This window comes from Hemiscyllium ocellatum, chromosome 1, assembly GCF_020745735.1.
Source record: "Hemiscyllium ocellatum isolate sHemOce1 chromosome 1, sHemOce1.pat.X.cur, whole genome shotgun sequence".
Taxonomy (NCBI): Eukaryota; Metazoa; Chordata; class Chondrichthyes; order Orectolobiformes; family Hemiscylliidae; genus Hemiscyllium; species Hemiscyllium ocellatum.
In genome coordinates this window covers 68,305,141-68,328,565 of record NC_083401.1, presented here as the reverse complement: position 1 = coordinate 68,328,565, position 23,425 = coordinate 68,305,141, and the positions used below count along the sequence as shown (strand labels likewise).

The 23,425-nt window shown below is 38.4% G+C and overlaps 1 protein-coding gene across 4 annotated transcripts in view; it reads left to right on the top strand.

Annotated features, from left to right (window-relative positions):
- The window catches only part of fancg (FA complementation group G), a 68,952-nt gene extending 46,444 nt beyond the window's left edge, over window positions 1-22,508 (top strand). For all 4 annotated transcript variants that reach the window (XM_060829833.1, XM_060829841.1, XM_060829826.1 and 1 more), the window contains 6 exons: window positions 1-67; window positions 6,048-6,442; window positions 10,919-10,968; window positions 16,040-16,207; window positions 17,567-17,690; window positions 22,224-22,508. In XM_060829833.1, the coding sequence (XP_060685816.1) occupies window positions 1-67; window positions 6,048-6,442; window positions 10,919-10,968; window positions 16,040-16,207; window positions 17,567-17,690; window positions 22,224-22,335 (916 nt within the window). In that variant the 3' untranslated portion in view covers window positions 22,336-22,508. The remainder of the gene's footprint in view (window positions 68-6,047; window positions 6,443-10,918; window positions 10,969-16,039; window positions 16,208-17,566; window positions 17,691-22,223) is intronic.
- Window positions 22,509-23,425: the final 917 nt, after the last annotated feature.

Sequence of the window (23,425 nt, the reverse complement as noted above, 5' to 3'; positions counted from 1 at the left end):
ATTTGAAGATGCAGCGGAACATTATCTTGATCTACTGGCTTCTTTCCTTGAGGAATCTCAGCGGGAAGTGAGTGAATTATTTATACAATGTCCCTTTAATAGTTTTGCTTACCAAAAATATGTTTATTTCAGATTTAAAATTAACAACTGATCTAGCATCCATTGCCATTTATGAAGCAGAGTTCCAAATATCTACCACCTTTTCATACATCGCTCCCTAAATGGCCGTAATTTTCAGACGATGCTCCCTAGTTCGAGAATTCCTACTCAGTGGAAATAGTTAATCTTTTTCTACTCTGTGTTTACTGGTAATATCGTGAAGACTTCAATCAGATAATCAGCCTTCTAAATTCTAAATTAACCAGGTCTAATTTATATAATTACTCCTCATACCTGGATTTCAAGGTTTAAGTTGTTCTTGTAAAGCTGTGTTGTACTCCCTCCAAGGCTAATATCACCTTCCTGAGGTGTGATGCTCAGATCTACTCTCAGTACTCCATATGGGGTCTGACCTGGGTTTTGTATAATTGCAGCATTACTTCTACATCCTTGTACTCCAGTCCTCTGGAAATAAAGGCCAATATTTAATGAGCTTTTTGATTATTTCCGATGACTGTTTTGGTGGTACAGGCTTGATGGGCCAAAAGGCCTTTTCTGTACTGTATAATTCTATGATTGGGTATGGTTACAAGCTTAGACCTAGTTCTGACTGATCCACAGCAGTTTATGCACTTATCATTAATCACTATCATTCTTGGTGTTTTATATTAGGAAAACCAGATCAGGAGGGTTATTTAGGGGAGGTAGAATAAGTGAACAATGGCTAAGGAAGAAAACTGAACATTGGAGAAAATAAACTGGACGGAGGAGACTGGGTTGGGGGCGGAATTGGAAGCTTTACAAAGGTAGAATGGTAAAGAGGAACGACTCCTAAGAAGGTGCAGGATAGAACAGAATTGTGGGAAGGAGGCATAAGTCAACCAAATGGAGAAATGGAGCAATATTAGAGGTGGGGGAGCGAGAGAACAGAATTCCGAGTCACTGAATTGTTACAGTGCAGAAGGATTCCATTTTGCCTCTCGTGTCTGCACTGACTTTCTAAAATGAGGAATTCCCCTGTCATCTCCCCATAACCCTACACATTCTTGATTTTCAGATAACAGTCTAATTCCGTTTTAAATACTTAAATTGCACATTGCACCCAGTCAGTGCATTCAGGTCTGAACCACGAGCTGAGTGAAAATGTAAGATCCTGAGGGGATATGACAGACTGTTTTGCCTTATGGAAGAGATTAGAAAACAGTTTAAAAATATGTTGTGTCCCATTTAAGTTGGAGGTGAGAAGAATATTTTCTCAGGATAGGGGAGGCCAGTGGTTTAGTCATTGATTAGGAAACCAGAACCCAAGTTAACATTCTGCATTCTGGGAACATGAATCCCAACCATGGCAAATGTATTTTTGTTTAGAACTAAAAGTTAATGTAATCATTGTCGATTGTCATAAAACTTAATTCTGCTCATTATTGTTATTGAGCTGTACAGCACGGAAACAGACCCTTCGGTCCAACTTGTGCATGCCAAGTAGATATCCCAACCCAATCTAGTCCCACCTGCCGGAACTTGGTCCACATCCCTCCAAACCCTTCCTATTCATATACCCATCCAAATGTCTTTTAAATGTTGCAATTGTACCAGCCTCCACCACTTCCTCAGGCAGCTCATTCCATAGACGTACCACCCTTTGTGTTTAAAAAGTTACCCCTTAGGTCTCTTTATATCTTTCCCCTCTCACCCTAAACCTACGCCCTCTAGTTCTGGACTCCCCGATCCCAGGGAAAAGATTGTCTATTTATCCTATCCATTCCCCTCATAATTTTGTAAACCTCTATAAGGTCACCCCTCAGCCTCCGATGCTCCAGGGAAAACAGTCCCAGCCTGCTCAGCCTCTCCCTATAGCTCAAATCCTCCAATCCTGGCAACATCCTTGCAAATGTTTTTCTGAAGCCTTTCATGTTTCACAACAGTTTTCCGATAGGAAAGAGACCACAATTGCACGCAGTATTCTGACATTGGTTAGACCAATGTCCTGTACAGCCATAACATGACCTCCCAACTCCTGTACTCAATACTTTGACCAATAAAGGAAAGTATACCAAATGCCGCCTTTGCTATCCTATCTACCTGCGACTCCACTTTCAAGGAGCTATGAACCTGCACTCCAAGGTCTCTGATGTATTTTAGGGAAAGAAAGCAGCCATTCTTTTGTTTGGCTACAGCAATGTGGTTGACTCCAAATTGCTCTCTCAAGTGGTCTAGCAAGCCTCTGCTTTGTATTAAACCAGTACAAAGTCTAAACAGATGGATGAAACTGCACGGACCACCCAGTATTGATTTAGGCACAATCACGTCACCAGTAAACACAGCCCTATTGACTCTGCAAAGTTTTCCGTACCAAAGTGTGGGGGTCTATACAGCATGGGAGAGCTGTCTTACAGACAAGTCGAGCAACAGCCTTATATGTCATACTCATGGAATTGTACCTTACAGGTATCCCAGACAGCGCCATCAACCTTTCCTGGATATGTTCTGTTCTACTGGCAGGGTTGACCCATCAGAGGTGTTACAGTGATATATAGTTGGGATGGAAATGCTCTGGGAGTCCTCAGCATTGACTCCAGACCTCATGAAGTCTCATGGCATCAGGACAAACATAGGCCAAGAAACCGTGGGATGATTACCAATGACCACACCAAGCTTGGCTGATTAATCTGTACTTCTCCATGTTGAACATCACTTGGAGAAAATGCTGACAGTGGTCAGGGTACATTCTGTGGGGTCTTCCAACGTCCATCAGTAAGAGTGGCTTGGTAGCATCCACTATTGATCAAGCTGGCTGACTCCACAAGGATATAGCTGTGGTGAGGGAAACAATAAGAGAGAAAATCTATGGACCTGCCCAATCTACTTTTCTGAAAATGTGTTGCTGGAAAAGCGCAGCAGGTCAGGCAGCATCCAAGGAACAGGAGATTCGACGTTTTGGGCATAAGCCCTTCTTCAGGAATCTACTTTTCTGTCCATGTCTGTCAATGATTGTATTGAAATAAGTGATCATTACACAGACTTGTGGAGACCAAGTCCAGTCTCTGCTCTGAAGATATCTTCCATCATATTGTGTGGCACCATGTTAAATAGGATAGTGTTTGAACAGATCTAGCAACTTGCCATCCATGGGGAGATGTGGGCCATCAGTAACAGCAGAATTGAATTCTAACATGATCTATATAGGTCATACCATCAAACCTCGGGATCAACCCTCACTCAATAAGAGCCCCTGGTCTTGAAGGTATTATATGAGCATGGATAGAGGATGGGCTAACCAATAAGACACAGAAATGGATTAAGGGGAGCTATTTTCAGCATGGCAACCTGTAACTAATGTTTGTCACAGGCATCAGCTATAGGAAGGATATTGTTAAATTGAAGAAGGTTCAGAAAAGACTTGCCAGGGTGTTGCCAGGACTGGAGGGTTTGAGTTATAAGGAGAAGCTGGGACTTTTTTTCACTGGAGAGTAGGAGGTTGTGGAGTGACCTTCGAGAGGTTCATAAATTCATGTGAGATGTAGATCAGGTGAAAAGCTAAGATCTTTTCCCTAGGGTGGGGAAGTTCAAAACTAGGGGCATAACCAAAGGGTCCGTTTCCGTGTTACTCTATTTACAGTGTATGTTCATGACTTGGATGAGGAAAGTGAATGTAGTTTGGTCAAGTCTGCAGATGACTCAAAAATAGGTGCGAAGGGAAACCGTGAGGATGATGTAGTCTGTAGAGGGATATAGACAAATTAAATGAGTGGGGACGAACTTAGGTGGACTGGAATGTGAGAAAAAAATGAGGTTATATGCTTTGGCAGGAAGAATAAAGGAGCGGAATATTATTCAAATGGAAAAAGAATCATAGAAAGCTACAGGACATAGGCATTTGAGAGTCCTTATCCATGAATCCATAAGCTACAGGCTTCTACCAACTTGTCTGGCAAAGGCTCACATATACGGGAGCACCACCATCTGCAAAAACCCTTCAAGTCATGCGCATTCTTGAGCTTGATATATACCACTATTCCTGCACTACCAGAACCCTGGAATTCCCTTCCTAACTGCCAGTACTGTTAATAATGTGTCCATGGAATGTGGATGTCACTGGCTAAGTCAACACATCTCCATTCCTATTGGCCTTGAGGAAGTGATGGTGAGCTGCTGCAGTACTTGGGGTGGAGACACACCTGTGCCATTTGGGAATTCCAGGATTTTGATTGAGCAATTGCAAAGAATCAGCGATCTATTTCCATGTCAAGATGGTGTGTCGTGGATGGAGCTTGCAGGTGATGGTGTTCCCATATACCTGTTGCCCTTATCCTTTTATGTGGTCTTATTATTTTGGAAACCTCTAGCCTCATCTGCTGACAGATTGTATAAAGTTTGTACACACTGTTCAGAATATGAATTGCATTATTGCTACCTTACACTCTTGCCTTGTTCTTGCTCTGAAATTGATCACATCTTTCTTCGTTGCTCCCTTGCCCCCACAATTTAATTTAACCCCTTGATACCTTTCTAGTTATAGGACTCACCAGAACCATAAACCTGGTGAGGTTTAGGTGAAGTTGTCCCAACGATATAGCTTTCACTTGCTCAAATCTTGGTGCCAAAGGCCCATAAATCAAAACCTCTTCCTCCAAAACTAATCTTTGATCTATGCATTTAAGTCTTTAATCTTACTTACCTTACTCCAATTTACTTGTGTTTGGTTAAAATCCAGAGATTATTCATTTGTTCTTCTGCTTTTTAATACATTCACTAGCTGCTCATACTCTTTATACAGAACCTCTTGCAGCATCCTACCTATGTCACTACAAACAACAAATGAGCATGTTTTTATTTTGTATGTTAATCTTAGAGCATGGATTGAATTGAGCTTTGGCGTGATGTCATCATGCAGGGAGCAGTAAGACTGGTCAAGAAGGGGGGGTCTTGAGACAAGGTCCAGGCATCTCAAATTAATGCAGCTAATGAACTGAGGAGTATCAGGGGATGATAATGGGCCAGAACATGGCAGTGAATTCCAGTGGAGGAATGTCCCTGCTCCATACGATAACAGAGATGGAAAGTTGAGTGTTATCTTTGGAAAACAAGGATAAGGCTGATTCAGCAGATGACTTTTACTAATCCTGGAGAAATCTGCCCAGATCAGAAGCTACATGCAGACCTGTTGTTGTTGGTATTATTTCAACAGAACTGCCTCACAAATGTTAAAATCTTATTAAATTGCAACCAAAGCATTTATTACCAGCTGTGATACAGGGGTGGCACCCTAAGGCTGCTTGACAGGTTAGACATTGAGAAAATGTTCTCAGTAGTGGGGGAAATCTCAAACTTTGGGAAATGGTATAGCATAAGAGAACCTAGTTCAACACTGAGATGTGAAGGAATGTCTTCTCCCAGAGAGTTGTGAAGACTAGCTGACTGAAAATCTTTAAAGAGAAGGAAGATAGTCCTCAACTCAATATTTCAAAAATCTATGAGGAGCTAGATTGAAAGAGAAGTTGAGAGCTACAGCAGATCAGCCATGATTTTATAGAATATACAGCAAGTTTGCAGGCCTACTCCTATTCCTATTTGTTATATTTTTATATCTTGTGCTCTTAACTTTGAAACATCAATTTACAGGTGACAGTATATTTTGCTTCTGATCACGTTTTATGTTCTGTTGCACACATTAAGTCTGAACCTAAGTTTGTTCTCTTATCTGTTTTTGCTTTCTTCACATTACAGTTTTTCTCTTCTAACTCTCTCTTCCATTCTCTTTTATGCTGCTTGACTTTTATTTATTTTGTCTCCCTGAATCTCTCTCTCTCAGTCTCTGTCTTTGTCTTTCCTTTATGGTGGGAGATGGTGAGTCAGCTCCCATGAGCTTCAGGTTGCCTTTTTAAAAGGCATTGCATTAACAATTTATCATTGTTTTCAATTTTGAATCGTACTGTCCTTTTTCACAGGTATTTGTCGTAGCAGATTACACCATTCCTAGAATTCCTGAAATCTATTTGGAAGCAGCAGTAGCACTCTTGCATTGTCGGAGATTTAATGATGTCATTACTGTTTCTGAGGAAATTGCCAGCAAAGTGACATGTTTAATTTCAGAAAACTTGACATTTGAAATTCGAGTTAATGAATGGCTGTCCAATGATTGCTCAAAAAGCACTGAAGCCCCAGAAATCAACACCAGTAATCGGAACTGTCTTTTGAATGGCTTCAGTGAGTGGCAAATACTTGGGACGAAGAAGAAAGAAACTCTCAATTATATATTATGGTCAGCAACTGCATTTTTATATCAAGGACAAGCGTTTGCTCTCTTGAAAAATAATAAGGAGTCGATTACTAATTTTACTCGGTGAGTTGATGTTTTAAGTTCACTGTTCTTTGCAAGATTCCAAACTCTGCATTGCCAGGACTTCGGCTGACAAGGCAGCAGCCGTCCGAAAGCCTGTGATTTTAAATCTGTTGGACTATAACCTGGTGTTGTGTGGCTTCTGACTTTGTTCACCCCTGTTCAACAACAGCACCTCCACATATTGGAAAATATAAATATACAGGAGTAGAAAAAGTTATTTTAGTCCAACAAACTAGTCGGAGTTCAAAAGCAGTATAAAATTTATCCCTGGATTCCTCCTCATTTTTATTTTCTTGGCAAGGTCCTGTCCAACATTACTGTCCAAATTATTGATTTTGTCAACTTTGGATTGCCCATAACTACTCACTGTCCTCAGACAGTTGCATCTTTCAATCTAATCCTTCATTTTCCCTGTCCTGACCTTCAACCCATGCCACTCATTTTCAAGATCAAGCCATACATTCTTAGGGTTCAATTCAAGATTGTCTTTTTGAGCTTTCATTTTCCTTTCGTAGAAATAAACTCTGCTGCTCTGAATCTTGCTTAAGCATGATGCAAAGTATTGGAAGAGCATTGGATTGTACCATTTTAACAGTTCCATAATGTTCTTTCTGTAATATGGCAGTTAAAACTTACCGTTTGATATTCCCTTTTCCTCCTCTACTTGATTCATTTCCTTAGACAAAAAAAAACTGAAAGAACAGCGAATGCTGGAAATCTGAAACAAAAAACAAAAATTGTTGAAACATCTCAACAGATGGGCAGCATCAATGCATTGAACTTCTGAAGAAGGGTCACTGGATCCGAAACATTAATTCTGTTTTGTCTCCAGATACTGCCAGACCTTCTGAGATTTTCCAGCAATTTCTGTTTTTGATCCATTTTCCTTCCCTTCTTTTCTGTCCTGTTTATATCCATCTCATTTTCTCACACTTCCTTCAGATTCTGTCCCTGCCCAACTCGCCCTTCTCAGTTTTCTGCTCATCCTATTTAAGGTGCATGATGTTGTGTATTTTTATGTTGTCATTAAGTTCTGTTTCTGTTTCATGATCTGTTCCTTTTTGGTGGTGTGGAGCTGAAAGCTGTGGCAAAGTCTGAGTTGCTTCTTTCTGCCTTGACTTATACCCTAATAATCTAGAAGCAAAGGGATTCACTAGTTTTCTTTCATATTTCTATCTTTCTTGACGTCATTTGAGACACTTCTGCAATATTTACTTAGTTTTGAACAGTACAGTTCTTTAAAAAATCTGATGATGTTACAGTTGTTTTCAATCGTTGTTTGTAGTTATTCAAATGTAACTTTTGTTGTCTTTGAGATTTTCAGTCTATTTTCCAGTGGCGATTCGTCATTATTTTGTAATTATTCACCTCATTCAGGTGAACAAATTGAGAGAGTATACAGTTGTATAAATTGCCCAGGTATATTGGAGAGTTAGGCTTTCAGAAATGAAATAGCCTTTTATAATTTGTTAAAAATGAAGTTCCATACAAAGTAATTAATTCACATATACTTGATGAAGACTTGTATGTTTGTAGTTGTCCTGTTGGTCATTGGACCCAAGTTGTGGTGTTGATTTTTACATTGAATGAGAGCTATTAGCACCATTGATCAGATGAGTGTCAGGGATCGCTTAGTGTGATAATCATTTACTAAAATCAGTATCCAGTGATGCCTACTAAAAACTGCTCTCATGATGTCCACAGAAAAGTAAAGGCCAGTTAAAAAGAAAAATGCCAAATAATCCATGCCTATAACGGGAAAATCGGGTTCTGTGACAGCAACAGTGCTGTACAGTCCTGTCCTAGGCTGTTGTCACAGATATTCTTCCACCGCCTTAATTTTCTCCAAGGCACCTGGAAGAAGATTTCAAGCATAATCCACTTTCTTCAAATAGTGATTGAAAAGAGCCCTCAAATGAGAGTAGCTCCTATCCCAGCTTTTTGCACTTTTCAAAATTATAAATGTTCGATTTTTGCCCACTATATCATTCCTGCACTTCCCATTGTTCCAAGTGCATAATAGTAACACCGTGCAAAAATATGGGACCTTGATCAGGTGGGCCAGTGCGTTGAGGAATGGCAGATGGATTTTAATTTCAATGAACGTGAAGTGCTTCATTTCGGCAAGGCAAATCAGGGTAGGGTTTATACATTTAATGGTGAAATTCTGGGGAGTATTGCTGAACAAAGAGTCCTTTGGCTGCAGGTTAATAGTTTGTTGAAAGTGGCGTCACAGGGAGACAGGATAGTGAAGACAGCGCTTGATATGCTTGCCTTTATTAGTCAGTGCATTGAGTATAGGAGTTGGGAGGTCATGTTGCAGCTGTACAGGACATTAGTTCGGCCACTTTGGACTACTGCATTCAATACTGGTCTGCCTGCTATAGAAAGGATGTTGTGGAACTTGAAAGGGTTCACAAAAGATTTACAAGGATGTTGCCAGGGTTGCAGGATTTGAGCTGTAGAAGAGGCTGTATAGGCTGGGGCTCTTTTCCCTGGAGTATTGGAGGCTGAGGGATGATATTAAAAAAGTTTATAAAATCATGGGGGTGCATGGATATGGTGAATAGCCAAGGTCTTTTCCCCAAGGTAGGGGAGTTCAAAACTAGAGGACATAGGTTTAAGGTGAGAGGGGAAAGATTTAAAAGGGCAACTTTTTCATGCAGAGGGTGGTGCGTCTATGGAATGAGCTGCCAGAGAAAGTGGTGGAGGCTGGTACAATGATATCCAGATGCCTTTTAAGTAAGTGTTGAGTTCATGAATAGAAAGGGTTTAGAGGGATGTAGCCCAAATGCTGGCAAGTAGGACTAGGTTCATTTAGGATATCTGGTCAGCATGGATGAGTTGGATACAAAGGTGTGTTTCCGTACTGTCCATTTATAAATCTGTGACTCTAAGGAGATTTTCTTTTCCATTGGCAAAAGGATCAGTCACCAGAATCTGGAATGGTAAAATAAAAGCAAGTGCAAATTGCAGCCATATAGCTATTGTCAATTTGTTGTAAAAGCCCAACTGATGCACTCACGTCCTTTAAGGGAAGGAAATCTGCTGTCCTTATGATGCCTGACTTGCATGTGATTGCAGGCCCACAGCAATGTAAGTTAACTCTTAACTGCTTCAGCGCAATGAGAGATAGGCGATGAATTCTGGCTTAGCCAGAGATGCTTTCACCCCTTGAAAGAATAAAGGAACCAAAAGAGACAGATGTAAAGAAAATGTCAAGAATATAAGATGATGTGATGAAATAAAAATTACACAGTGAGTTGTGGAATGTGTTGCTTGAGATTAGAGTCTTATAGCATGGAAACAGACCCTTCGGTCCAACTCATCCATGCCAACTAAGTTTCCCAAACTAAATTCTCACCATTTGCCTGTGTTTTGGCTCATATTCCTCTAAACCTTTACAATTCATGTACCTGTCTAAATGTCTTTTAAATGTAACTATACCCACATCTACCATTTTCTCTGGCAGTTCATTCCATGAACGAACCACACTCTGTATGAAAATATTGCCCCTTGAGTCTCTTTTAAATCTTTCTCCTCTTACCTTAAAATTATGCCCTCTAGCCTTGGACTCTCCTACTGTCAGGAAAAGTCCTTTTGTTATTCACCTTATCTATACCCATCATGATTTTATGTACCTCTGTAAAACTACCCCTCAACCTCTTATGCTTCAATGAAAAAGGTCCCAGCTTACCCAGCCTCTCCTTAGAACTCAAAACCTCCAGTCCCAGGAACATTCTTTTAAATCTTCTCTATACCCTTTCCAATTTAATAATATCCTTCCTGTAGCAGGGTGGCCAGAACTGTGTACAGTACTTCATAGGTGGCCTCATCAATGTCCTGTACAACTGCAATATGATTGTCTTAACTCCTGTACTCAATGGTCTGAACAATAAAAGCAACAGTGCCAAATGCTGCCTTTACCACCCTGTACCACCTGCGATACAACTTTCAATGAACTATGTACCTGAACCCCTAGGTCTGTCTGTTCCACAACACTACCCAAAGCCCTAGGTGCCTAAGTCCTGCCCTTGTTCATCTTCGTAAAATGCAGCACTTTGCATTTATCTAAATTGAACTTCATCTGCCACTCCTCAGCCCATTGGCCCAAATGATCACAATCTCTTTGTAATCTTAAATAACCACCTTCACTGTCGACTATACCCCCAATTATGGTGTCCTTTGCAAACCTACTAACCGTGCTTCGTATGACTTTAAAATACCTGTCTGGAGAGATTTGCAGTGCTAAGGGGCTAGAATAAGTCCAATTGGATAGCACTTTTAAAGAAACTGATACAAATGATATCCTTTTAGGCTGTATCCTTCTCTGATTCTGTACTAATATGAATTTTGATTGCAAAGAAATAGAGAAGAATGTCTTGATTTTTAAAAGGAATATCTAGCCTTTGTAGAGATTTTTCTGCATTAATGGCTCAGTATTGTAGGATCATATTATGACTTTTATTTTAACAGGTGTATAAATTTATTACTTAAAGTTCAAGTTGTCTGCCCTCCTGATTCAGGTAAAATATATTTGAAATACTTCAACCTTAAGTTTTATTCTTTTACTTTTCAATAACCTTTTTTATTAATGTAGCACAAAATAGTCTGAGCACCAGCAGTAAGCATGAAATTTGGTGCAGTTTTTGATTTGACTGTATGAAACCTATTCATGAAATCACTGTAATTTATGACGCACTGTGAGACAGTGTAAGATTATGTTTGTGTGTATTTGCACTTTAAGGGAACTTTCCACCAAGTTTATAGTTTATTGCCTGTGAAATCAGTTAAGTAGCCTGCAGCCATAGTGGTATAACACAAACTGAGGTTTTAAAAGCCACATACTTCCAAACTACAAAAATGAGTATTTGACTAAAATTAGAATATATCTGTTATGTTTCTGAACTGATTGGCTGAAAATGAGCACAATGAAGAACTGAAACCCGAGTGATCCAATCCATCAGATTTTTTTTGCCAAAACTCAACCAGATTACTTTGTTTTGCACTATTCCCAACAATCTCAATCTCTCACTTGTGTCAAATGTGTGTAGCTGAAAAGAATAGAAATTAAATCACAAAATAAAACAACCAAAATGTATTTGTAAAGTTGATTATGTAATGCTCAACTATTGGGCTTGTGCTGGGAATTCACTTGAATACTGGTATTGTCCCAGTTACTGTGGGCAAGTATGAGAGTTCCATCACTGGAACTGGAGCTTTGCCTGCATACATTAACTTATTTAACCCAAAATTAACACAATATTGTATGTTGCAATCAACTATGCAGTGAAAAGTGGTTGGAGAAGGGTTTCAGCATACTTTTGAAAAAAAGGTTATACTTATCAGTGTTGTATTTACTGTTGAGGAACAAGGAGCCTTGTATTTCTCAGAGGTCTGATGTTTGTGGACAGTATGTTTCAGGCACTTTGTGCCATATCAATGTATTTAAAAATTCATTAGTCACCATAACCAGGATTACGTGCTCGTTGGAGAAGCGATGGTATGAAGAATTTTCCTGTGCAAAGCTACATTAAAATGTTAATTAAAATCAACCCTGTATAGCCAAGAAGGAAGTTTAAAAAATAACTTTGAGAAGTATTTTAATTATTAAATGGCAAATCATTTCCTTGTTGAAGCTACTTAATACATGAAAATATGAAGATTCTCCATTAATTGATTCCAAGTCCTGATAGTTCTTTCCAATGCTCCCAATGAGTGTATACCCTTGCTGGAGTGTGGCCAAATTTCTTTTAGTCTGACCCTCCCAGTAGATGCACAGCCCACAAATCATCCTCCTGCAGATGTTTTATTTCTGTATTTTCTGTACTTCAAAGTGCTGAAAGCAGCACACCTCAGTCCCCACCATCCCCCTAACAGTATTGAATATTTCAATCCTCATCCCTATCTTTAAACACTTTGTGTATACCACCAGATGCCAAGTATTATCCAGGAAGCAAACCCTACATTGTGCATCTACATCTTCATCTCCACAATGCACCCAACCCTATTAGAAATTTTTCTAATGCTGTTAAGCCATTTAACTTGAGTGATGATTTTTGTCCCAGCATATTAGTTTGGCATTATCACATCAATCCCATTATTATCAACCTGGATGCGCTGCCGTTACAGTGTCTAATTATTTTCACGACAGAATTGGCTGCTTCAAAAACAAATGTAACTATTTTCTGTGGTATTTATGATATATTACAATTAGCTCAGTTGTCTTGTTCCTCTTTCTCTTTGTCTCTGTTTCATTATTTCACACATCTCCTTTCTTTCCCATCTCTCTTCAGAGGGAAGATGGTGAAGTGAAAACTTATTAATTTGAAAAGTCTGCTGACTTTTTATTTGGGTTGGGGGTTTTAGGAAAAATTTGGTCTCTGATTTTTTTTTTCCCATTTCTCTCGCCTCCCCCCCCCCGCCCCCATCAATTAGTGTGCTTCTATACATAACTCCTCCTTTGTGCTATCAAATCAACTATCCCTTATTTCCTTCACTATCCCTTTTGAATGATCCTCTTAACTCTTGTGCACGTGAACCTTGATACTAGTCATCTCTATCTAGAAAAGCCTATAGGCAACCAAATGCTCCCTTGTCCTTTAACTAATGTTCTCCACCATTTTCCCCTTCTCTCCACCCTCCTGTCCCCTTCTCGGTGCTTAAGAGTCTGGTACGGCAACTGCTCTGCCCAGAACAGTAAGAAACTACATAAAGTTTTGTGCACAGCCCAGATCATCATGGAAGCCAGCCTTCCATCCGTGGACTCCGTTCATATTTTGTGTTGCCTGTGTGGCTTTTAAATATTTGTTTCTTTTTCCATCATTAATTTGTCTCTCAATGTCCTGCTCCTTCCTTCTCTGTTAAGTGGAAAATATAAATAGTTGAGTTGTTGTAGCGAGATAACTGTATGCTGTTTGCTGGATTATACTATTTTATATGAATCCGGATTTAAATTGCATCAAAATCTAATCTATTTCCTGAGTTTAATTAATTTTCTGACATTAATCAAATACGTGGCAAAAGCTGCAACAAGTGTATAAACAGTCCTTTTAAGACAGAGTTTTTTAAAACAAAGTATTCATTTTACTTAAATAAAGGTATTATATTTAATCTCAACTTTTATTCAATTACCTCTGAAAAGCTGTTGTATAGAAATTGCTGAGTTAATTGATTAGTACACCTAATTGCATGATGTTAATGTATCCGGAGAAATTAAGTATGTTATAAATGGCTAGCCAGCATATCCTAAATTCAGCTGTATCTCAGCACAAGCAAAAATATCAGGTTAAAGTCTTTAGGAGACCGTGAATCCTTCAAATGGAAGTTAGTGAAGACATTAAAAACGCAAAGGGCAATACAGATTTTGAGTATTGCTTGCATTAGAAGTTGAGTTTTATTGAAGTTTTCTTTTCATGCCCTCAGGACGTTAACAAAAGTACCAATTTAAGGAGGTAACCAACCTTTAACACTGCGTGAGAGGAGAGTGCTGATTGGTTTGCAGGTTAGCTCTGATTGGAAAAGTGTTGCTGTACAGAATATACAAGCAAATCATAATTGCATGTTAACTGCTGAGCTTTGCTTAAATAATAAACCAGACAGATTGTGATTAATGGAAGCATTTCCCTGAGAAATGAATCAGCGAATGGCTGTCATTTATTTTTGTCAGTTAAACAGGTACTGGATATGTACACATTTTTTCTAGCTTTTAATACACTGCCATTGCACTGCACTGCACTACAAGCCCAACTGACAACCATACAGCAGTTAACATAGTTCTTTGTACACTCAGAGCTATCCAATAAATGTCCAATTACAGAATCATATCTAATATTGTCGCAGGTTTTGTAAGTGTGAGCTATTTAGGAATGCTCGGTACCTTGCTTATTGACAACAGCCAAAGGAATATATTGATGGATATGATCTGCCTTGGTATATAGAGTCAACATACCGAGCATCTCACCGGCATGAAACTAATTTACCACATTATTCATTTGTGTGTTAGGCAGACATCCTTTTGGTTGGAAGGCAGTAGCACATTTGTGATGAATACTGGTCATAAGACTGCAAAGTTTCAACATTAAAAATTTGCTTATCTGTTGCTCAAATGTTTGAGAAGCATTATCTGTTCATGGTAGTCTCAGGTAAACTGGGGATATTTCATGGCTACCTTTGGTTCATGTGTTTGCACCACATAAAGTGAAAAATGATGTAATCAGGGTCTCAATATCCAACAGGATGGCTTTGGTGCACCCTATTTTAGTTTCCAGCTTCCAGGTGAGGGTGAGGGATCTAGTTTTAGTGGGATGCCTTTCTGAGGGTCAATGCAGGCTTGACGCATGCAGAAATTCTATAACATCTATTTCCAATGTGAGTTTGAATGTAGAATTAAGACATGTAACAAAATTATTCTCATGGAATTCCATCTTGGATCGAATGACACGCGCCTCCCAATCCTTGCATATGTCTGATGTGTACATTTACTAAATTGGAATGCACAGCCGCATGCAAGAATTCTGTACATGTTTTGATGGGCTTCCACCCTGAACTCCAATTAACTGCCAATCATTATGAACTGGTAAATTTCCCATTTGCAACATCTCTACTGATCAGAGTTCATTTTCCAAGCAATCAGCACTATTAGTGCAGTGAAATTGTTGGTCTTAGCTTTAAATTGGCATTGTTGCAAATTGTCCAGATGAATACAAGATGGCAAGTTTTGATAAAATGTCATTTTCTAGCAAAACAAAGCATGTTGGATATATTTAAGAGTTATTATGAAATATAATGTTTTCTTTCTTTAAATTTTTTGGATATCAGAAATTTAACTTGCTGATCACAAAAAGTAGCACTATTAATTTGTTCAGAATCACATAACTAGAGCGTAAAATCCAAGTGCTAAGTTTGCATAGACAAATGTGGATTAAGGAATTTATAATATGGGAAATCTGACAGGCCGGGACAAAAACACAAGTCTGTGTATATTTTTTCCTTTGTTTGAATAACCCAAAGGCACTGAGATACTCTGGAATTTTTCGCTGCTTCTGTCAAATGCAGGACCAGCTAGTTGTGATAAGCGCAGCAGGTCAGGCAGCATCCAAGGAAAAGGAAATTCAACGTTTCGGGCATAAGCATAAGGGCTTATGCCCGAAATGTCGAATTTCCTGTTCCTTGGATGCTGCCTGACCTGCTGCGCTTTTCCAGCAACACATTTTCAGCTCTGATCTCCAGCATCTGCAGACCTCACTTTCCCCTCCAGCTAGTTGTGATACTAAAGCTCAGAGCTCCTGACATAGTTATATTCCATTGCTCACCTCCACTGCTGAAATACCAGGCAATTACCTCCGATTTAGTCTTCAATACAGTTTAGCTGTATGTTGTCACCTCTCAAAATGTTAATTGCTTTCAGAATGAAGCACATAATTCACAGGTTATTGGGCAGAATTGGGCATTTAATTCCAAAGATCATATGTTCTGAACAGAACATTCTATCACTCAGGATGGGAAACACCATGCCAGCAGGATAAAAATATTTGAAATGTCATGAAATACACCTAAAATTGAATTCGGAAATTATTTTAAATGTCTGTCTTACAGGAGAATCCGATGATCTGCTTGAAACCTTGAAAGAGAATATGACTGAGCTTAAAATCCTTCAAAAGTTGAAATCATTGGCTTTCACTGGGAGAGGAATACAGCTGACAGAAAGGGGTCAGAACTTAGAAGCTCTGCAAAATCTCCAGCTGAGTCTACAAGCTTATCCTGGTACCTTATTTTTGTAACTTTGATTTGCATTTCAACATTTAAATGTTAATTGTGCAATGCATGCCAACTTCGGTTTTTCGTGGATATGTTTCTTTTTGTGTATACTTTTGGTGACCAAAATTAATATAAATTCAGCCTTATTCCTAAAAAGTCAATAAGTTAGGATTTTATTTGTTTTTTTATTGACTTGCACTTGCATTTGCAAAGGTTAGAAAAACAACATTAATTCTAAAATTGCACTCTAACTACCTTAATAACAAGGGGAAACGCATTGACTGAAGAGTTGAACGTGTACATATGATTTAAAATAAGATATTGATGGCAATCAATATTGTCAGTTGAAAATGCTGTTTTTTGGATTTGTTAATGTGTCAGCTATATGAGGGTGTGGGATACCTTCTTAGTGCCAGGTTGGTGGCATTGAATATGAGAGCGTATGTGGTTGGATGAATGCAACCTCTGACTTCTTGGACTGTGACAAAGCTTGCTGTTTTTAGTGTCCTGTCATATTTAATTAACTCTCAGTAAGAATGGGAACATAGCATGAACTTACACAAACAGTGCATCTGTGACCATCTTTATGTAACCATGCAAACAGATTGGCAATTATTCAGTCGTTTTACCACTGGCAGCCTTGAGATGACTTTATAAAAAATTGGATGAATCTGCTGTCTATTCACACTGACTGAATAGACTGGGGCTGTTTTTGCTGGATGGTCAGAAGCTGAGGGGTGACCTTGTGGAAGTTTATAAAATCAAAAGAGGGTTGGCTATAATAAATAGATAACATCTTTTCCCTGGAATGGGGGAATCCAAAACCAGAAAGCGCAGGTTTAGGATGAGAGGGGAAAGCTTTAAAAGAGACCTAAGGGGCAACCTTTTTATGCAGAGGGTGATTAGTGAATGGAATGAGCTGTCTGAGGAAGTAGTGGAGATTAGTACAATTACAGCATTTAAAAGGCATCTGGAGGGGGATATGAATAGAAAGGTTTTGGAGGGATACGGGTGAAGGGCTGGCAAATGGTTCTAGATTAATTTAGGATATCTGGTCAGCATGAATGAGTTGGACTGAAGGGTCTGTTTCTGTGCTGTACATCTCTGACTTTATAACTCTATGACTGTGTGTGCCTGTGGTGATGGTAAATCCTAATTTTGGTTGCACCATTTGGAACAACGTTTCAATGGTAAGTAATAAAATAGTTGTCAGCAGCGGCAAAAATCTAAAAACAAACAGAATTAAGTGTTCTGCCATGTACTGAGTGACCTGTGCAAATTCTTTTTTTTTTGTTTAGCACTTATATAACCAGTATTCAGGGTGTTCGTGTTTGTAAAAGTTTGTAAATTCTGCTCCAATTGTAGATAGTTTTGAAACCATATATCATCTAGTAGAAGTTCTGTGGAAACTTGAAAGGAAGCAAGAAGCTGTCACGTTTTGGCTAAAAGAAACAGAAGCAAAGCAAAGACACAAAGTGAATGCCTTAAAGTAAGTAAAACTGAGCTCAAACGTTGAATTAAAAGAAAAGTCTAAAGCCCGTTGAATTATAAAGGTTTACTTACGTAATCTTAAAATTTGTAACAATAACCAGAAGTATCGTAAGGTACGATAGTATAGCAATTTGTTTAAATCCCATTATGGGACTAATTTTATTTTAAGTCTGCAAATTAAAAGCTGTTACAGGAACACAATCCTTTATCCAAAATCTGAATCCCAAATCCAAAGTTTTTTTTGTGGAGTGTGGAGCGTCATTTTGGCATGTGAACAGGTGACCCAACTCTACACCCACTCGAACCATGTAACTCTGATGTGACTTGGCGGGGTGCTCCAGCACTGGCATGCGTCAATTATGTTTCAGTGCTTGTACTATTCACACGTTTGTCTGTTGTTAGATAATTTTTAAAAAAATTTCACTGCAAAAATATCATTTATTCCGAAATCTGAAAAATTCCAAATTATGTTAAACAACTGGCCCCAAGGATTTCGGATAAAGGATTGTGTACCTGTACTATAAACATGACCTTGAATCTATCAGATTATTTTAAGAACTCAACTAGGGAATGACCTGCCATTTTTATTTAATTTGGCATTTCAGTACCTTTTAATATTATGTATACAGTAATGTTTATCTATACTCTGAAATGGCCGGTTGAGCCACTACAAGTAAATAACACCAATTTATAATATCCAGGCTAATTAGATGAGAGCCATAAATGACATCCATGTCCATGTTCTGCAAATAAATTTAATAACATGAGCATGGCTGATCTTCTGATTTAATATATTGTCCTTTCGGCTCTATGACTCAGTCTGATTCTATTCCAGGCTATTTTGAAAGACTGCCTTTCCCATATATAAAGGTCTCTTGAAACAGTTGGTCAGTCTCAGTTCAGTTCCAAATAGGTGTGAAAGCCCAGAGTTCGTTCTTGTTCACCATTGGGAATATCACTTGGAGGCAGGAAAATAAATTGTGCTTTGAGCCAGTTAATTACTTTTAAAGTGTAATTAGTGTTGTGATGTGGGAAATGCATCAACCAATTTGTGCACAGCAAATCCACAAAAAGTAATGTGATAACCAGATCATCAGTTTGCGTAATAATGATTTAAGGGAGAAATATTGATTCAGATGCCAGGAATAACTCCCCTGTTTTCTCTGTGATATAGTGCCATGAGATCTTTTTATATACGCCAGAAAAGGCTCAATTAAATGTCTTGTAGTAGACGCTTCATAATGTAACAATCCTTTGGTACTGCATTGGAGGTTCTGAATTTTGTGTTGATGCCTCAGGCAGCTCTTGAGCTTCCACCTCTGACTCAAAGGCAAGGTGTTACAACTGAATGACAGCTGACACAAACAGAGTGAAAGGAACTTGTCTGTGCAATAGCTAAACTAGGAGTCCGTAAGGCTGACATTGAATGAAAAATGTTGTGTGAATGAGACAAAATTTCATTCACCCGTTTTATTTTGTCTACTCCATGACCTGTGAATAATTCAGTTTTAAATAGTGGAAAATGATTTTTAAAAAAGACAGATGCATTTGCTAGTTATAGTTGTAAATTTCAAAAGCTTTTAAAATGTACCAATTCTCCACTGGTGGAATTTAATCCATACTAAAGTCTCAGTGATAGTTACCATAAAATCTTTATTGACTGTTGTAAAAATGCGTCTTGTTCACAGAAGTTCTGTAGGATGTGTAATTAGTTCAAGGCCACTCAGTTCAAGATGGAAAGTAGAGATGAGAATAAATGGTACTCTAGTGCCCAAGGAAATGTTCAATTTTAAAAGTCTCCTCAAAAGGTGCAATGAACAGAAACTTTCAAAGGTGTTGAATCCAGCCTGTGGCCCAGCTTCTGGTCAAATTTTAATTAAAGTTTTAAACTTGCACTAAATATTGTATATAAAAAAAATACCTTTGTGTGAGTTATATTGAGAAAACAGTACAACTTGCAGAAAATCCAGACTGCAATATGTTGGTGCATCACTTTTTGTGTGTACAGATATGTTTTCATTTAACAACATTCTTTCTTTGTAAAGAAACAAAACATGGAAACTGAAATGGTTTACTTTAGACCTGCAATTAGAAAGACTACTTTCAATTTAAATCCAGTGGCCTAATAACATGTATGTTTTTAAATCAAAATAAGTTTGGGCATTCAAACCAGTCCTTTGGGACATATAATCCTTTTGTAAGAGAACAAATTGACTCATGAGGGAAAAATAAATACTTATTTTACCATTAAAGGATGTAATTCTAAGGTCACAATCTCTACATGTTGTGGAAACAACATGCAGGGGTGTCCAATGTTCAGCTGGCCCTTGATTTACCAGATCCTAATGTTCCGTGCAGAAGGTGGCTATCAAACTCCAACCTACTACCCTATCAACTAGGAGAAAGTGAGGACTGCAGATGCTGGAGATCAGAGCTAAAAAATGTGTCGCTGGAAAAGCACAGCAGGTCAGGCAGCATCCAAGGAACAGGAGAATCGACGTTTCGGGCATAAGCCCTTCTTCAGGATTCCTGAAGAAGAGCTGATGCCCAAAATGTCAATTCTTGCTGCCTGACCTGCTGTGCTTTTCCAGCAACACATTTTTCAGCTACCGCCCTATCAGTCTATTCATGTTCATTTTAGGGAAGGAATCATTGACAATGCTAGCATGCAGCACTTGCAAACAAATAGCTGCTCACTTGTGCTCAGGTTTTGCCAGGGCCACTTGGCTTCTGACCTCATTGCAGACTTAGTCCAAACATAGATAAAAGAGCTGAATTCCAGAGGTAGGGTCAGAGTGACCGGCCTTGAAATCAAAGCTATGTTTGACCAAATGTGGCCTTGCAAAACTGAAGTCAACATGAAATGGGGAATATTCTCTCCACTTGTTAGAGTCAAATATAGGACAAAAGAAGATAGTTGTGATTATTGGGGATTAGTTATTATAACTGCAAGATATTTCTGTAGGAGTTTCTCAGGGTAGTGTCCTCAATGCAACAATCTTCAGCTGCTTCATCAGTGATCTTACCTCTATCATAAGATCAGAAGTGAGCAAGTTCGCCAATGATTGCACAAGTTCAGCACCATTCACAACTCCTCAGATACTGAAAGTGTCTGTTGGTGTGCAGCAAGACCAGGACAATATCCAGGCTTGGACTGATGAGTGGCAAATAATAACCATGACATCTACAACAAGATTGAATTCTATCGTTGAGCCTTGATGATCAATGTCATTACCATCTCTGAATGCCGTGCTATCAACATCCTTGGGATAACTGATTAGTTATATAAAGCTATCGGAGCTGTTCAGAGACTAGGAGTTCTACAGCAAGTAACTCCCGTTCTGTCACTCCAAAACATGTCCAACATCTGCAAGGCAAAGCCAAAGTGTCATGATAAAATGGCGTTAAGACGGTTGTTTTGTCATTTTGTTTTAGTTTTGAGCAGAGTTGAGACAGAGGTATAGAGTGGTCTGTTCTAGGCCAATAAAATAAACAGTTTGTGAGGATTTGGGTTTTTTTTTAAAAAGTTGGAATAATAGAAGCAGCACAAATGGATGGGGTCAACTTTCCACAGACCCAAGATTTTAGTTTAATTTTCAGTAAGTGCTGGGGTTTCGAAGCTGGATGTGGAAGCTATCATTCTTCTCTCTTACAGCGAAAAGCTTGGGTTCTCTTCCTGCTGCTAGAATTGCATGACACAGTCTATTTTACTGAATTTGCTTTGGCCAAGGCTGTGTTTATTGGATATTATTATATTGGAACTGTTGCTACTTAACTATTAAGTAATCTATTATTCTGTTAAATAATTTAACTCTAATGGAAAACTTAAATTATTTTTTCTTTTGTTTGTGTTTTAACTATAGAGTAAGGATCAAGTATGTTTTGCTTCAAGTCTGGTAATCTGATCAATTGAACTGCATCCAGAACACAATGCTGCCTAGGCCACCATCTTAAAATATTTTGACAGGGTTTTGTCTGGTCCATAATGTGGGACTGTAATCGATTACTCTCCATTTGCCTGGATGAGTGCAACTTCAGCACCATTCAAGAAGCTTGACACCATCCAGAACAAAACAATTTTTTTGATTGTCACTCCATCCACCACATTTAACATTGATTGTCTTCATTACCAATGCACAGCAGAAACCATGTGTAACATCTATAAGGTGCAATTTAGTTACTCATCAAGGCTTCTCCGGTGGCATCTTCCAAATCAGCAATCTCTACCAGCAACTTCAAGTTCCTTTCCAAGCTACCCACAATCCTGATTTGGAGTTATGTTGCTGTTTCTTCACTGCCACTGGGTTCAAATCCTGGAATAGCCTTTCAAAAAACATTTAGTTCTCCCATAGCTATAGCAATTCAAGAAGGCAACTCAACACCACCACCTCTGTGTAATTAGGGATGGTCAATGGATGTTCACCTCGCCACAACACCCACATCCCCTGAAAGAACATCTAGGAGAATATCCCACTTATCTAGCACAGCTTTCTTAGGCTTATTTAAAACAAATTTTTGTCTTCTTTTTCAGACAAATCCCCTTATTCGTGATTTCTTGCCTGAAAGAAATAAATACTACAGAGGAAGAAGCTGTTTCTAAAAAGTTGGAGGAATATTGCAGCAGTTTTACAAAGAGAACATAACAATGCAATTTCTGAAAGCCACATCTTCGTTACGTACACAAATGATCCAGTTTCATCCAAAATACAGGATCAAGAAGATACTAAATAAACAACCAAGTTAAATGATATCCAGGGACAGACTGTTGCTTAACTTGACCATGTTATAAATGTTTGTGAAGAAATATTCTACTCCATGTGTCCATCTTGAAATAATAATTAAAAATTTGCAATGTCCAGTTATTACAGGATGCTAAAACGTCATTTCGTTCCCATAGTTTGGATCATGTATTAAGCCAGTTAATGCATCTGTTATAACCCAAAAATACAATCTTGAAGTAATTTGTTACATTCAGATTTTAACTATATTTATGAAGCTTGCATCACAGAGCGAAAAGTGTAGATTTAGATCTTTCAATGATGTAACATTTTGTACAAAAATAAAAGTTCAAGTAGAATTATCCCAGGATATCCAAGTATCTAAAGTTGTCCTCCAGTTTTACTAATGCGCCACAAGACTCATTCAATTACTATAATAAATAAAGATCATGCTTTAGAATATCTCAATCTGCCACCAAAGAACATGGGAACAGAAGTGGCCATTCATCTCAGTTGTCATTGGTTTGTAAATCGTATCCATTTACTTTTTTGTTTTATATCCCTTGATATCACTATCCAAGGAAAATCTATCAATTTCAATTGATGCAGCATCCTTGGGGAAAGTTGACTTTTCTGTCATTTGGAAGATATTATCACCTCAGGTAATTGTAGCTTTTAAAGGGTAAGAAGGAATGAGAAATTAGTATCCTTGTTCAGAAACCCAATCCTAAAGACAATGAAAAGTATTGTAATATATTGATTACGCTCTTTTTGCTGCTGTGACAAGTTAGTTTGTTTGAATTTAGGGATCATAGCTTGATTAGATTTTTGCTTTGGGCAGGGTTGCATAATTTACTAACTAAAAGTTGATGCTAATTAATGAGGCAACTTTATCGAAAGACATAATATTCTTGGGGGACTTAAGGAAAGGGTTTTTTCCCCTACAGGAGTATCAGGACCAGACAGCATAATCACAGAATAAGGTGTTGCCAATTTAAGATGCAGATGCAAAGAA